Below are 13,291 nucleotides of genomic sequence, written 5' to 3' on the forward strand. Positions count from 1 at the left end.
AGGTAGCCCAGTTCTCATTGCTCTTGAGAATATCAAGCTCTTACAATTCCTACCTTAGTCAATTTCAACTGAAAGCACTACTTTATTTGGAACATCATTACAAGAATGACTGAAGGGGCTTCTTTGCAGGAACAATTACTGGACGCTGCAAGACGAAACAATGTTGATTTATTAGAAACTGTGTTCCAAGAGCTTGGATCCGACGAGAAAAAGATTGCAGATTTGATCAACACCTCTTGTGACCCTATGGGCAATACAGGCCTTCATCTGTGCTGCCAGTACGGATCGTGGGATGTTCTGGACCAAATTCTTGATCAGGAAGGTGGTATCGAGATTGATCCTCGTAACACACTGGATGGTGACACACCGCTTCATACAGCAGTGCGTTATACATCTGTAGAGCCGGAACATGGAACATTTATCGCGCAAAATCTGGTGCAGGTTGGTGCTGACCCTAGGATCTTGAACAAAGCTGGCCAAAAACCACTTGATCTCGTTCACGGTCCAGACCTCGAAAATCTCATTGACATATTGCAAGGAGCGGAACTTGCAGCAGACAATCAACACCTGGTGAATGAGGAAGACGCGGAACTGATAGACGACGGACCGGAAGACTAGAGTGAGTGAGTATTTCTCGTGATAAAATTCTATGTAAAGACTCTTCTCTTCCAACAGCATATAGTAAAGCTAAAAGTAAATTTCTACTTTTCTTAGATCCTTTTGCTAGCAGTCATCTCGTCCCGTGCAAACCCATCCATCCTTGGATAAAGCTTGCCGGACTCTCAGCTTAAGAGCGTTTCTGTCAAATTGGTGGTTTTTATAGTCACAGTAACTGGCGGTGTCTTCCAAACCACGGATGTCTCGAAACAATCGCCACTGGTGCGCGCGACTGACCAAGGTTTCGCAATTCTTTCTTAAGGGTTTTGGTGCTTTCACAAATGAACCGTTTTTAACCCCGTTTACGATACATTGTTGAAGAGGAGGGAGTGTAGAACACACATGAAGTTGGATCAAACCCATAAGAGCTGGTTCTTGAGAGTCATTTTTCTTATCCCCGGGAAAACCTTCAGAGCATGACAAGAGTTTTAGTGGTCTAACATTTTCAAAACATTTCATTCTCGTGCTAGAAGCACGCATAAACCCATTCTCCAGTGCTGTCGAAACGTGTGGCACTACGATATACTTCAAAAATACCGGTTTGTCGAATAAGTCCCAATTCAAGGCGTTGAATAGAGACATAATTTGACGACAACAAAGCTTGTCTGTACAAGACTTAGAAAAGGTCACATTGGAATCTTTTCTACCTGGTTTGGTCCTCACAAAGCCCTTTTTTTTGTAGTTTGAACGTCCTCTTAATACTGTCTTTATATTCGGATCCACATATTGACCGAGATCTGAATCGTTCCAAACCGCAGAATCATCGTCTTCCAGCAAATCCATGCTTGCATCACCACAAGGAGCTCGAGAAACGTAGAGTGCAAAAGATAATGTCTCTTTTACTCTTAGCCGGCCCTGGCATATGCATATAATATCACTGTCAGAGCTCTTGCCAGACGCTTTAATTTGCCCCGCCTGTTGCAAGAGAACTGTGTTGAACCCTCGAATTGCTAAAATTTCTGCATGGCAATCATGAAGTATTTTGCCCCGGCTTCTTGGCAGCTCTTTGTCCGGTGTAGCCTTCACACCTGTAGCCAGTGATATTAACTTTATATGGTCATTCGTCTCGTTGATTGCGAAAATACAGGCTAAAACTGTCCATTCCTGAACTCCATTTGATCGTAGAGCTGGTTTGCCACCAATTTGAAGCTTGCTATAGTGCTCAAGTGCTAGATCAGAGATCCGATCTCCCAGTGGCTTGCTCGAGAGCATCGAGCTCATGGCGGATAAACTATGATGAGCTTTTCAAAAGCTCATCACGAACCATTAATTACATAAAGTGAATTAATACAAGAAATGCCTATAAAGCGTTCCAGAGCTGGATAAGAGACCGGGATTAGCTACCGAAGCTCGAGGCTTAACCCTATGATGAGCTGAAGCCTGTCATTAACCTCATACGTCTAGACTAAGCTTAAAGTCAATCCCACTTACAATCTCTTCCAGTCCGCCTAAGCTCTTAAACTTTGGTAATGGCATATTACGCTCTTTTGTTGCGTCTGCACTTTTTTGAAGTTGATCCTGGCGCGCAACTTCCTTAGCCTTTTCATTTTCCTCTCTCTGTAACTCCTGGTAGTAAATTTTAGTTCTAGTTTTGAGCCTGCTGAAAGGATCAGTTTTTGCGTCGAAAGGAGTGTCTTCCTTCTTGATTGCCTCGACGGTTTTACCGCTGTCCATGTTGGCCTTTCTGTTTTTGGATGTAAGTGCGCCAAGTTTTTTGGATCCTGCTTGGTCGTCTTCGTGATGTTTCTCGTATGAGGATAGTCGTTTCTCCAGATTTCTCAATTGTGCAGAGTACTTCGCAATATCCTTCTCAACACCACGCTCTTTGGCATACTGAAGCTTGTCTCTGAGCATTGTCTTTTCCAGAACAGCGTTGGTGCCTGACAGCTTTTTATTGAAAACCATTCTGTTACGCACAAGTTCATCCGTTAGTTTGGACGTTATTGGCTGGGAGACAAAATTATTGATCTCGTTTGACTTGTTATTCAGCATGTAGAGAGAAGGCTTGCTTATCTCTTGCTTGTCTAAAGAATTTGAATATCTTTCAAATTCTGGTTGAGTGATGGCCCCATCGCTGAAAAAATTCATCTGAAAAACCTTACGGTCTTTGCCCTGTGTTACACCAAGATACTGATTCGTGAAAAATTTGCCCATGTTGTAAGGTTTTTGCAAAAACACTTTCTCAATTCTGACCATACGGTAAAGTGTTTGACCACTTCTTTTGTCAACACCGACATTTACTCTTCCGTAACAACCCTTGACTGCGTCATTGAAGTCTGGGTAAAAACAGAACTTTGCTACGAAGGAACGTCCAATTTTAATCTTGTTGAAATCTCCTAGTTCTGGATCGCGATCAAGATCTTCATCTTCTGCCCACTTCACATCTTCGTCGTCCGCAGCAGACTTGTTGCGTCCGAACCCAGGCTGGTAGTCATCTTCGCTATCGCCCTCTTCCTCTTCGTCCTGATATCCGTATTCGTCCTCTTCTTCTTCTTCTTCCTCTTCGTCCTGTGCTTCGTCTTCATCACTGTAGTCATAACTCGCGCTCTTTTTCGCGCGCTGCTTTTTGAGCTTGGACAGACCAGACTCCTTAGCGTCACTGTGACCCGTGATACGCGTGGATCTTGCAGAAGACCGTGTCTTGGAACTATCTTGCTGCATTTGACGTTCCTGTTGCTGCTCTCTGATGCGCTTGGCACGTTCTCTCAGAACACGGCGTTCCTGGTACTTTTGCATGACCTGGGATCTATCGAAGAGCAACGACTCACGTTCCATTTCTGGCAAAGATTCTAGATGCTGTCTGTCGCGTTCATCTTTGTATTTTCCTTCTAAAGGAAACGGATCTGACTCTTCTTCCTCTTCCTCAGAGACAAAGCCACCATCTTTTGGATTGTAGCCATCATGATCTTCTTCGTCCTGGTCTTGCTCTTCGTCTTCATCGACAATTCGTCTCTTTCCTCCATTACTGCTGTCAAACTTAGATCTTTTCTTGGCCGTTCCCACAGTCAGCTTTTCTTCTTCTTCTTCTTCTCCACTGCTAGCACCTCCGGCTAGAGCCAGCAAATCTTCATCGATATCCGACATCTTTTCAAAATGCTACTATAGTCAGTTGAAGATCTCTATTTTAACTTTCTTACGAGAAATAAAACGCTTGCAAATAATGAAAAAAGGCCTAAATCAGTCCCACTTTTTTTCACCAGCACAAACCCCGTGCGCCACCTCTTCAAAAAGTCCTTGTACGCTCAAAAGTGCTTTCGTCAGCCTTGTCCTTTGCACAACTAAATGGTGAGATGACTTGTTAAAATGTTTATTGAATAATAATAACCTTCCAAGATATATTAATATGTATCATGTTCAAATTAATCACAGATAAACTTCACATTTAAGAGCTAAGAAAACTGAAAACTGAGCAAGAGTCTGCTTCTAAAGCGTCACCTGAAAACACTATCTCGCTTCTGATTGCGAGGGACTACACGCGTCAATAGTTTGTGAACGATCGGCTTCCAAAGGATACTCTTAGGTGCAATGAACAACGTTTCACAGACTATGGATGGATCTGACAGAAGGACGTCAATGTCCAAAAGGTCACCGTCAATCTTGGTAACAGATGCACGGTCCTCAGCTAAGAGAATCAGTGCGCCATTTGCAGGACACGCAGCCGGAATAAGAGGCGGTAAGGCTTCCAGATTAGGACAAGACGGCCCGGAAAGATTTCGGGCCGTTTCTGCAGGGTTTACACCAGGTTTGAGACGTCGTGGAAGTGTCAATACGGGCTCCAGTGATTTTCCACCGGGTCGTCGCTCGAAGAGTAACCAAAAAGCCAAGCAACAGGGCAAATTCAGTGACATTTCTATCGACAACATCCTATCAGATGTTTCTGATGTCCCATCCGGTCGCAGGGAAGAACGACTGTCGTCGTCGTCTCATGACCTTAACTCACCAACAGACGGCAGATTTCTGCGGTCTGCTCAACATGCAAAAATGATTAACCCTCTGCCTCCTCGAACCTCCAAAACTTCCAAAAAACTGGTCTTAATACCTGATGAGGGAACAGAAAAGAAAAGCAACCTGCAGCATCTAGATAGAAAATGGCACTCTTTAAAGTCAAAGGCGCATTTTGACAGATCTTCGAACTTACACAATGAGTTGTCTCGAATAACGGCCTATAACGTTGCCGAAGGTTTTAACACCAAGCTTGCCTCCACGTTTCTCAAATCAACGCATGACGTCTCTCCCAGACTATACGATGAGTGCCTTTACGTCCCGTACTGCCTGCCATTGCTACCTGGTAAAGAAGGATTTAGAATTAAGTCGAACGTTTCGAAGAAGACAGTGGGTGGAAAAACTCTTATAGATCGACTTATTGATAAAAGTGAGCAACGAGATCATCACTACGAGTATTATTCAGGAGTGGAGACCGTAGAAGACATGAATAATAATTTTGAGTTGAACGAATCTTTCGTCAATGAGAACGACAGGTTTGACGTTATACCCACTCCAGACCATCTACACAATCCATCAAACAGTAATACAGCTCTATTCGACCCAGGTGAGCCCCAATTTTTCGCGGAGGAAAGCACAAATGACCAGATGGATGGAAATAACTCGGGTAAACAATCGAAACCTGAGAGACCGTCATCACAGTCACAGGAGACTCGGTCTCTAGATACATATGACGCTAGTAAACAGCAACATGCGGAGATGTTCATTTTTGGTTATGGTGTTGTGGTCTTTTGGAATTTCACAGAAATTCAAGAGAAGAACATCCTTGGAGATATCGCGTTTGCAGAGTATGACGATTTGGTGATCAGGCCTTTAGATGAGCAAGATATTGAAACTGAACAGTTTCATTTCGAATATGACATGGATATTGAGAGACCGAGTATTTTCAATGACATCGTTACCCTTCGATCGGGGGATCACATCACTAAACTGACTTTGTCCCATTCAATTGCTCAATCTACTAAATTGTCAAGATTTGAATCTAGAATATCTCCTATTTTAGGTACAGTGTCAAAGCTGCCGAAAAGACTGGCATTATATGGCTCTTTGGGTCTTAAGCGTGAACAGCTTTTGAAAAAATCTGGTAAACTTTTCAAGCTTAGAGTGGATGTGAATCTTTCCTCTAGCGTACTGGATACACCAGAATTTTTCTGGTCTTTTGAACCTAGCCTCCACCCACTGTACCTAGCCATGCGTGAATATCTTGAAATCGACCAGAGAGCTCAAGTGCTAAACGACAGGTGTAAAGTCTTTTTAGAGTTCTTTGATATCTGTGTTGACTCTGTGGCTGAAAGGAACATGGCCAAGATAACGTGGTGGTTTATTGCCGTCATTTGCGTCAGTGTCTTGGTCTCGATTGGCGAGATAGTTATTAGGTCATTCATCATCCGTCAAGTCAAAAATCATCATTAGCATTGTAAGCGTTATTTGTCCCTTGATAATATTTCAACGGCCTGAGAAACACGACTTACATTATTTATAGCTGGCTATTTAACGAAGTTATTTCTTGGCGCCGTATTTGTTAACTGACTTACCGTCTGGGATTCCGAAAAACACATAAGGTTTGTCGCCTGATGCCAAGGAGTCCAATCTGTAGTATCCCTTTCTTTCGAATTGAACGATGTCACCCTTTTTCATGTCCTTAACGTTCAAGTCAGCAACGGCAGCAGTATGGAACTCAGTCTCCGGTGTTAGGAAATCAGCAAAGTCCTCACCTTCTTCTAACTTATCTTTCGTGATCAAATGGTCGAAGTCAACAAGATCAATGTCAACCTTGTCTTCAGTGTCAGCCAACCAAGTCAACTTCAGCTTCGTTTTCTTGAAATCACCTTCCAAGTGCAACTTAGCGGTTAAGGACCCATCAGCGTTCTTACCGGTAATGATCACATTACCCCAATCCATCAAAGTCAATTCTTCGCCATCTTGAATCAAATCGGCATCATCTTGATCGATGAGAACGTCAGAGTAGTAAATAGCCTTTTTCTCTCCAACGGCAGGGTTCTTTTTGTGTTTAGGTCTTAATTGCACGTCGGGAGTCTCAGGGGCACCCTCAATGTGCAGTTTAACCGGGTTGATCACAGCGGTATGTCTAGGAGCTACTGGGTCAATGACCTTCTTGTTGAAAGCCCAGATCAAGTTCCACTCCAAGTTGATCACATTTCTGGAGGGGCCTTGCGACAAAACGAAGTTTCTCAAACCTTCCACTGTCATACCTCTTCTTCTTACTCCTCTTACCGTGGGGAATCTTGGATCATCCCAGTTTGCAACTAGGTTCTTGTCAACCATCCACTGGAGTTTTCTCTTAGATAACAAGGTTCTAACAAAGTTAACACGGGCAAAGTCCCAAATGTGTACCTTTCTCAATTTTAAGGCGTTGAGCATCCAGTCGTACTGAGCGTTTCTGTCTCTATACTCGATAGTACGCAAGGCGTGGGTGACGCCCTCCAATGCATCAACGATAGGAACACAAAAGTCATAAGTTGGGTAAGCCTTCCAGGTTGAGCCGGTTCTATGGTGAGGAGTCAAGTTGCATCTGTAGATGACGGGATCGCGTAAAGTCTTGTTCAATGCCTCGTAGTCAATCTTCGCACGAACACAGTTTTTCAGACCCTCTTCAGTACCATTCTTCATGTCTTCAGTGAAAAGCTTGAGATTTTCCTCGACGGAACGGTCTCTTCTTGCTGAGGCTATACCGTCCATACGTTCTTCTCTCATTTTCTCCGTTGGCGTGTCATCACAGTAAGCCTTACCATCCTTGATAAGCTGAACACAGAGGTCAAACATTTCTTGGAAATAATCAGAGGAGTAGGTAACCCTGTCACCTCTGATGCCCAAAAGTTCCAGATCTTCCAAGATCGAATCTTGAAATTCGGTTTTTTCCTTCGACGGATTGGTGTCGTCAAATCTTATGATGAGCTTACCCTTGTATTCTTGAGCAAAATATTGGTTGAGAATGGCAGCTTTGGCGTGTCCAATGTGCAGATATCCAGAAGGTTCTGGTGGGAAACGGGTCACAACCTCGCCGATTTTAGCGCCCGGTAGATCGATCTCAAAGTTGGCCTTGTGGGTCTCCTTTTTCTTGCCACTAGATGCTGATTTTTTAAGTTCTTGCACGGATTTGGTCAAGAATTCGTGGGCTGTACCAAACTCGGGAATTTGCTCCAGGAGTGTGTACCAACGGGAGACATTGATGTACACCTTGTTCTTGATGATGGATCCAACCATCCCGTTAGATCTCAGAGAGCCCCAGCACGCAATATCAGCTGGTGAAAATGATTTTTCACCAGAGATAAAAGTCCTGAAGTTCAAATGAGCGTCTAGTTTCTCCAGTGAGCCCGAAAGCTTGGCGAAATTCTTAACAGTCAATTCTTCAGCAGCGAATTTAGACCAGGCTGCCGCGTCCTCTGTGTTCTCTCCTAAAACTTTAGAGTTGTTGGCAACAATTCTTTGCAACACACTGTCAGGTGTACCTTCCAAAACAGCAGCTGGTGCTTTCTTGTCTTCAGTGAATTCGACATCGATTTTCGATGGTTCAGCAGCATTCACTAGGCGGGCGGCAATAAGCTCCGAATAGGCCACGACGGGCGCTTTGCTCGAAATAATCAGCTTGGTCATGCTGCTCAATGGTGCGAAATCAATGATCCAAGGTAAAATGATCTAGTTGATTTTGACTGAACCTTCAAGTCTTGAAATTATTCGATGTAATATGGAAAATTTTATAGATATCACCACCAATCTCTTCATACGCTAATTCTTGAACCCCATCCACAAAAAGCCTGGCATCACCTCAAAGCTTAGCCTTAAACAGAACGATAACCCGATAAATCGCCCTGTAACAATTTTGGCGGTACCATTGCTAGTCTTAAAGAAAAATTTGGCTAGGTTTTCAAATAAGGTCTTGAGTTATAAGCTTAAAAGAAGAATCCGAATTTCAGACGCTAGCAAGACATTTTCAATAGCGGACCATGGGACTCTCCTCCAATTTGTTCGTGCAGAAGCGAAGTGCTACAAGTAGTTTACGTCAACCGAAAGAGATTGGTCATTACAGCAAAACCATAGAGAACGAATTTAAGATTTACGATAATTCCCAACTGAGTTACTTCTATTTCCCGGACAGTGATCTGAACAAAAATCTGGATTTGAGCGCAGGCATCAAGAAATTCAAGGAATGTACCGAGGACCCAAATTTTGACCAATGCACTTTGAATCCTTTACTTGGAACAATAAAAGCTTATGAACAACGCAAGGAAAAAAAAGTATCTGCCGATATTGTTACATTCAGAGGTGTAATGCGGAAGCTCATATCTTGTGCATTTGACAGTCCGCAATATAATCGCGTGGAACTTCGAGTAGTTTCTTTTAATGGCCAACTTTTCATAAAAGAAGTTTCTGAGCATCGTACAACTCAAGTCGACCATAACTCGATCGAACACCGTTCATACTACAGCGGTTACAAATTTGAAAACCTGACCACCCTGTCCAAACCTCTTTCTCAGGTTCCCAGAGGTAGTCTCGAGAAAAGGCCCAAGAAAATATGCAACAACGGAGAACAATTCGTGACAGTTGTAAGGTCGGGAGTGGGCTCCTGCAAATTAGTGATGGGTGCAGAGGTAGATTGTGTTTTTGACTTTTCCGAGAGTGGATCTGATAATCTCAAACATTACGCAGAACTTAAATGCACTAAGGGTGTGTCCTCTGTCGCCGAAGCTCGCAGATTCGAAAGAAAGATTTTCAAGACCTGGCTGCAATGCTTTTTGGTCGGCATACCCCGCATAATCTATGGCTTTCGCGACGACAACTTCATATTGAAATCAGTGGAAGAGTATTCGACGCACGAGATACCCGTTCTTCTCAAGACGAACAACCAGCAATTGGTCAATGCATGTGTAGATGCTGTTAGATGGTACGGGGCCTTGACAGAGTGGCTGTTAGAGAGTATTCCCCGCCAAGAAGCAACTGATCATATGAAGGCCTACAGACTTCGCTTTGAAAACAACCACTTGAAATTAAGCGAAATCGAGCAAGGTGACGAGGAATACGAGGGAATAATTGAGGGCGAAAGCATATTGAGTTCCGAATTTAAAGACTGGAGAAAAGAGCTTGCTACGAAGGAAAGTAGTTCTTAGTATAGTTTGAGATCTACGAAAAATAATTGGTATTCTGCGGTCTGAGGCAAAAGATTGTGTTCCTCTGTGCACTTTCACAACCAGGATTTAAGTTACAATCAGAACACATATCCTGCGTTCGTTTGTTCAATGATAATAGCACATTTTGATAGCACGCTTAGAGATTATTGAAAATACCGTGCGCTTTCGATCCTTGTGGCTCGAGATCTGGTACTTCAGGCCAAGTAAAACTTCGCCATGAATGATTAATGTGAAAAAAGATGTGGCACTTTACGTCACGCACACGTTTATGCTTGGTTCTTGACGATATTAAAGGCGCATATGCATAGCCCCCGCAGGTACGGTCTTGGGCCCATTTAAGCAACACGCGTGTGCAACAAAAGTGATCTCTCCCTCGATATATCTTCTTCTCCGATGCTAGTCATCCGGCTGTCTGTCATGTGTATATTTGGGACTAACACTATCCGTGATAGGCACGTAAGTTACTCTGTAGCTCTTAAATGCCATGTTCGAAACGATGATAATAGCGCAAGAGCCTACCAATAGTATGGAAAGCGATTTTGCGCTGATTGGCTTGAGAAACCCATTGATTATTTCGGCCAGAGTCTCAGCCCACACCACGGCAGAATGTTGCGGATCTGTAGCCTCTGGAATTTCCTGATTCATGCATCTGGACCAATATAGACATTGTGATTCCAACCATGGAGCCCTTGACTCAGGCTCGCATCGGTTTTTGAAGTATTTGGCTCTACATTCTCGGACCGTTCGTGCTGCTCCAGCTGCTTGCAAAAGCAGTTTCCTATCAACGTCTCGATTTATGAGCTGGATGAATCTCACACACAGGAATAGCAAGCCAGATACGATCAGAGTATTAAAAATAAGCTGCACATATCCTGAAAGTAGTTTTGGATCTGTCCAACACGAAGGAGATCGTTTTTGAAAGCCTACATCATTATTTTTTGTCGTCATACGCCATGCACGAGTAGGCTGCTCGAAACCCTGTCTGATGGTTGTAGTGCAGCATATAGGCTACATTTTCTTGAAGAGCTCATCAGCTCATCATAAGACGTTATATAGTATTTGACAATAGTATCAAGTGATTGCGTTAAAAAGACAGAATTACCAAAGTATCGGGACTGTACTGACTAGTAGACAAAATGAGTATCTTGAGCATTACATGTTCAAAGCGACCTTATGTCTAGAATTTTCGTAAGTTTCAAATTCTTATTTTTGGACCTCTCTCGAAACATCTTTCTCACAAGCCCTACAAAACAAAACAATGATAGTCACAAACTTAGTAGTTGGGGGTAAAGCTGTATCATGGTTGCTTCATATAATCAGGCCATAGGCTGACCAGTTGGTTTTTCTTTGAGATATCACAATGTTTCCAGTTTGTTTCCCATTTGTTTCCAGTTTCCAATGTTTCCAATTATTCTGTATCAATGCCAAAATAATTTCCTTACCATTTCTCAAATTCTTGGTCACGTGCCCATTAGAAAACCAATTAAAAGATTGATGTATATATCACCTTTCACGTTTTGAGGTAGTTTGAATAAAACGAATCGGAATATTCGGCTACATATGATATGAGCTTGGATCCTCTATAAACCACTAGTGAGTATACCTAATACTTACAGTTGAGTGGCCATTGAAGCATTGATATTGCATCCATATTGCTACTACACCGTTTTCATATTCTTTCCAATACCGTGCTCATTGCACCATCGCCAAGCTGAGTTTCTTCCAGTCTCTCTCCAAGTCAATTGCTAACTATCTTCTGAGACCTGCTTCTTCTTCCATCAAGCGAAACGGAAACCTGATATCCCCGAATATCAAATCCGTTGCTAAAAACTCACCTGCTCCCTTATCCAAAACCAACACAATGCGCCAAACTGCCGTGCGACTCTCCAAAACTTATACGCCGATGATCAAATTCGTCGGAGGAAGACATCCCCTATTACAGCATTCTGGGTCAGCTACTCCACACCCCTGTACGATGGATGGCATTTTGCCTGGCTCGAAAGAATGTGAACCCGCAGGAGACTTTCACAGCAAATTGAAACCGTTTGAAGTTGTGCCTTACAAGACCAACAAGTCTGCTCAGAAAGGTGCCGGGGCAAAGACCGGTTCTAACTACACATTCACGTCCAGGCCTCTCAAAGAAAACGAGGTGGATTCCATTTTCGATTTGCCTACCAGATTCCAGCTTCGTCCGTTCGCAGAGGCTGAAATTGATTCCATCAACGCCGGCGGCGCTCTATGAAATATCTATGTAATTTAACACCCAAAAAGAGCTAATGAAATCTCTGTTATAGTACAAATGTGTACCCCTGTAGTGCAATCGAGAACCGCACATCACCCAGCTCTTGGGCTGCAGCAAGCTCTCTTATTTCTTGCAGAATAACCAGCCGTGGATCTCGCATACCTACAGACATCTTGACATGCATGATAATGACTTGAAGGCCGTCCAGCGGTTTACCATAGGCCCGACTTAACTGTTTCAGCTCGTGTATCAGGTAATTGGGAGAAAGATGGCCATACAGATGTTCGTCCCTAGTGGCGTTGGAGCATGAACACTCAATCAATATGCATTTCAATCGCTCCAGGGGTACGGTTGCGCTGAAATGTTTCCAAGCATTAGCCAGCCATCGTTTTCGGGAAATAACGTCTGATTCTAAATCACCGCAAATGGCAACCGCGTTGTTTGTAATTTTGTCTTGGATCAGGTAAATAGTGCTCAAACACGGAAGCTGAGTTTCCACGGTTGTTCCGTGACTGACGCGCAACGGAGTGATGATCCAATTGGGTATGCTTTTCACCTTATGAGACTGGTAGTCGTCTAAGGTGTGTAGTTCCAGACTCATTTTATTTTGCGCAAATAGGTTAGGCCACAAGATATCGTTGAATACATGTTTTCTCAAGGCTTCTGTAGTGGTACGTAGCCCCCATAAAACTTTTTCTGTGGCCAAGCATGCCGGCGAGTTGATCACCAGTGCTGCAATATGATCCAAATGCGGGTGCGTGATGTAGTACTCGTTCATGTTACTGAAGATCCGGAGCGCTCCATTCATCACCGTTTCGTTAGACTCTAACATAGCGTCCGGACCCAAACCACGCACTATTTCCGATCTTGAATCGACAAAGCTGTGCAACGGCTCTTCGAGCCTTTCGTAGAAACTTTCGATCGGATCGCTCCTACAACCTTCACCCATGCTGACGTTCCCATTTTGGGATACTATCATGCTCGCTATCTGTCGCAGGCCTGACCCTGCATCTACGCATATGTACTTTTTGTTTAGGGGATTTCCAGGAGTTGAAATAAGAACTCCCTGATTACCGCCATCGAGAGGTCCTCCTGAGGCTCCTAAGATGCTAACTTCGAAGCTTGCCATGGTGGGTTTAGATTCTTACAGAGGAATAGCCATTATTTTCCCGTCATCCTATATAATTGATTACTAGGGACACTGTAATTTAACTTTACATGTGACATTAAAACTGACTAGCGC

At 43.4% G+C, this 13,291-nt stretch overlaps 9 protein-coding genes across 9 annotated transcripts; 4 read left to right on the forward strand and 5 right to left on the reverse strand.

The window, feature by feature from the left end:
* Nucleotides 1-105: 105 nt before the first annotated feature.
* ANK1 (LALA0S06e08328g1_1) lies at nt 106-618 on the forward strand (the record flags this gene model as incomplete). Its single annotated transcript, XM_022772063.1, has 1 exon — nt 106-618. The coding sequence occupies one exon, from the start codon at nt 106-108 to the stop codon at nt 616-618; it is 513 nt and encodes a 170-aa protein (XP_022629204.1).
* Nucleotides 619-723: 105 nt separating this feature from the next.
* Nucleotides 724-1,878, reverse strand: TAD1 (LALA0S06e08350g1_1; the record flags this gene model as incomplete). The annotated part of the gene is made up of 1 exon (XM_022772064.1): nt 724-1,878. The coding sequence occupies one exon, from the start codon at nt 1,876-1,878 to the stop codon at nt 724-726; it is 1,155 nt and encodes a 384-aa protein (XP_022629205.1).
* A 171-nt stretch (nt 1,879-2,049) lies between these two features.
* RTF1 (LALA0S06e08372g1_1) lies at nt 2,050-3,741 on the reverse strand (the record flags this gene model as incomplete). Its single annotated transcript, XM_022772065.1, has 1 exon — nt 2,050-3,741. The coding sequence occupies one exon, from the start codon at nt 3,739-3,741 to the stop codon at nt 2,050-2,052; it is 1,692 nt and encodes a 563-aa protein (XP_022629206.1).
* A 441-nt stretch (nt 3,742-4,182) lies between these two features.
* Nucleotides 4,183-6,072, forward strand: RMD8 (LALA0S06e08394g1_1; the record flags this gene model as incomplete). The annotated part of the gene is made up of 1 exon (XM_022772067.1): nt 4,183-6,072. One exon carries the CDS (start codon nt 4,183-4,185, stop codon nt 6,070-6,072), a length of 1,890 nt encoding a protein of 629 aa, XP_022629207.1.
* Nucleotides 6,073-6,159: 87 nt separating this feature from the next.
* On the reverse strand, nt 6,160-8,274 carry GUS1 (LALA0S06e08416g1_1; the record flags this gene model as incomplete). Its single annotated transcript, XM_022772068.1, has 1 exon — nt 6,160-8,274. One exon carries the CDS (start codon nt 8,272-8,274, stop codon nt 6,160-6,162), a length of 2,115 nt encoding a protein of 704 aa, XP_022629208.1.
* A 350-nt stretch (nt 8,275-8,624) lies between these two features.
* RAI1 (LALA0S06e08438g1_1) lies at nt 8,625-9,785 on the forward strand (the record flags this gene model as incomplete). The annotated part of the gene is made up of 1 exon (XM_022772069.1): nt 8,625-9,785. The coding sequence occupies one exon, from the start codon at nt 8,625-8,627 to the stop codon at nt 9,783-9,785; it is 1,161 nt and encodes a 386-aa protein (XP_022629209.1).
* Nucleotides 9,786-10,202: 417 nt separating this feature from the next.
* Nucleotides 10,203-10,754, reverse strand: BRR6 (LALA0S06e08460g1_1; the record flags this gene model as incomplete). Its single annotated transcript, XM_022772070.1, has 1 exon — nt 10,203-10,754. The coding sequence occupies one exon, from the start codon at nt 10,752-10,754 to the stop codon at nt 10,203-10,205; it is 552 nt and encodes a 183-aa protein (XP_022629210.1).
* A 913-nt stretch (nt 10,755-11,667) lies between these two features.
* KGD4 (LALA0S06e08482g1_1) lies at nt 11,668-12,048 on the forward strand (the record flags this gene model as incomplete). Its single annotated transcript, XM_022772071.1, has 1 exon — nt 11,668-12,048. The coding sequence occupies one exon, from the start codon at nt 11,668-11,670 to the stop codon at nt 12,046-12,048; it is 381 nt and encodes a 126-aa protein (XP_022629211.1).
* A 46-nt stretch (nt 12,049-12,094) lies between these two features.
* On the reverse strand, nt 12,095-13,177 carry PDE1 (LALA0S06e08504g1_1; the record flags this gene model as incomplete). The annotated part of the gene is made up of 1 exon (XM_022772072.1): nt 12,095-13,177. The coding sequence occupies one exon, from the start codon at nt 13,175-13,177 to the stop codon at nt 12,095-12,097; it is 1,083 nt and encodes a 360-aa protein (XP_022629212.1).
* Nucleotides 13,178-13,291: the final 114 nt, after the last annotated feature.

Source organism: Lachancea lanzarotensis, scaffold LALA0S06 (assembly GCF_000938715.1).
Source record: "Lachancea lanzarotensis genome assembly LALA0, scaffold LALA0S06, whole genome shotgun sequence".
Classification (NCBI taxonomy): domain Eukaryota; kingdom Fungi; phylum Ascomycota; class Saccharomycetes; order Saccharomycetales; family Saccharomycetaceae; genus Lachancea; species Lachancea lanzarotensis.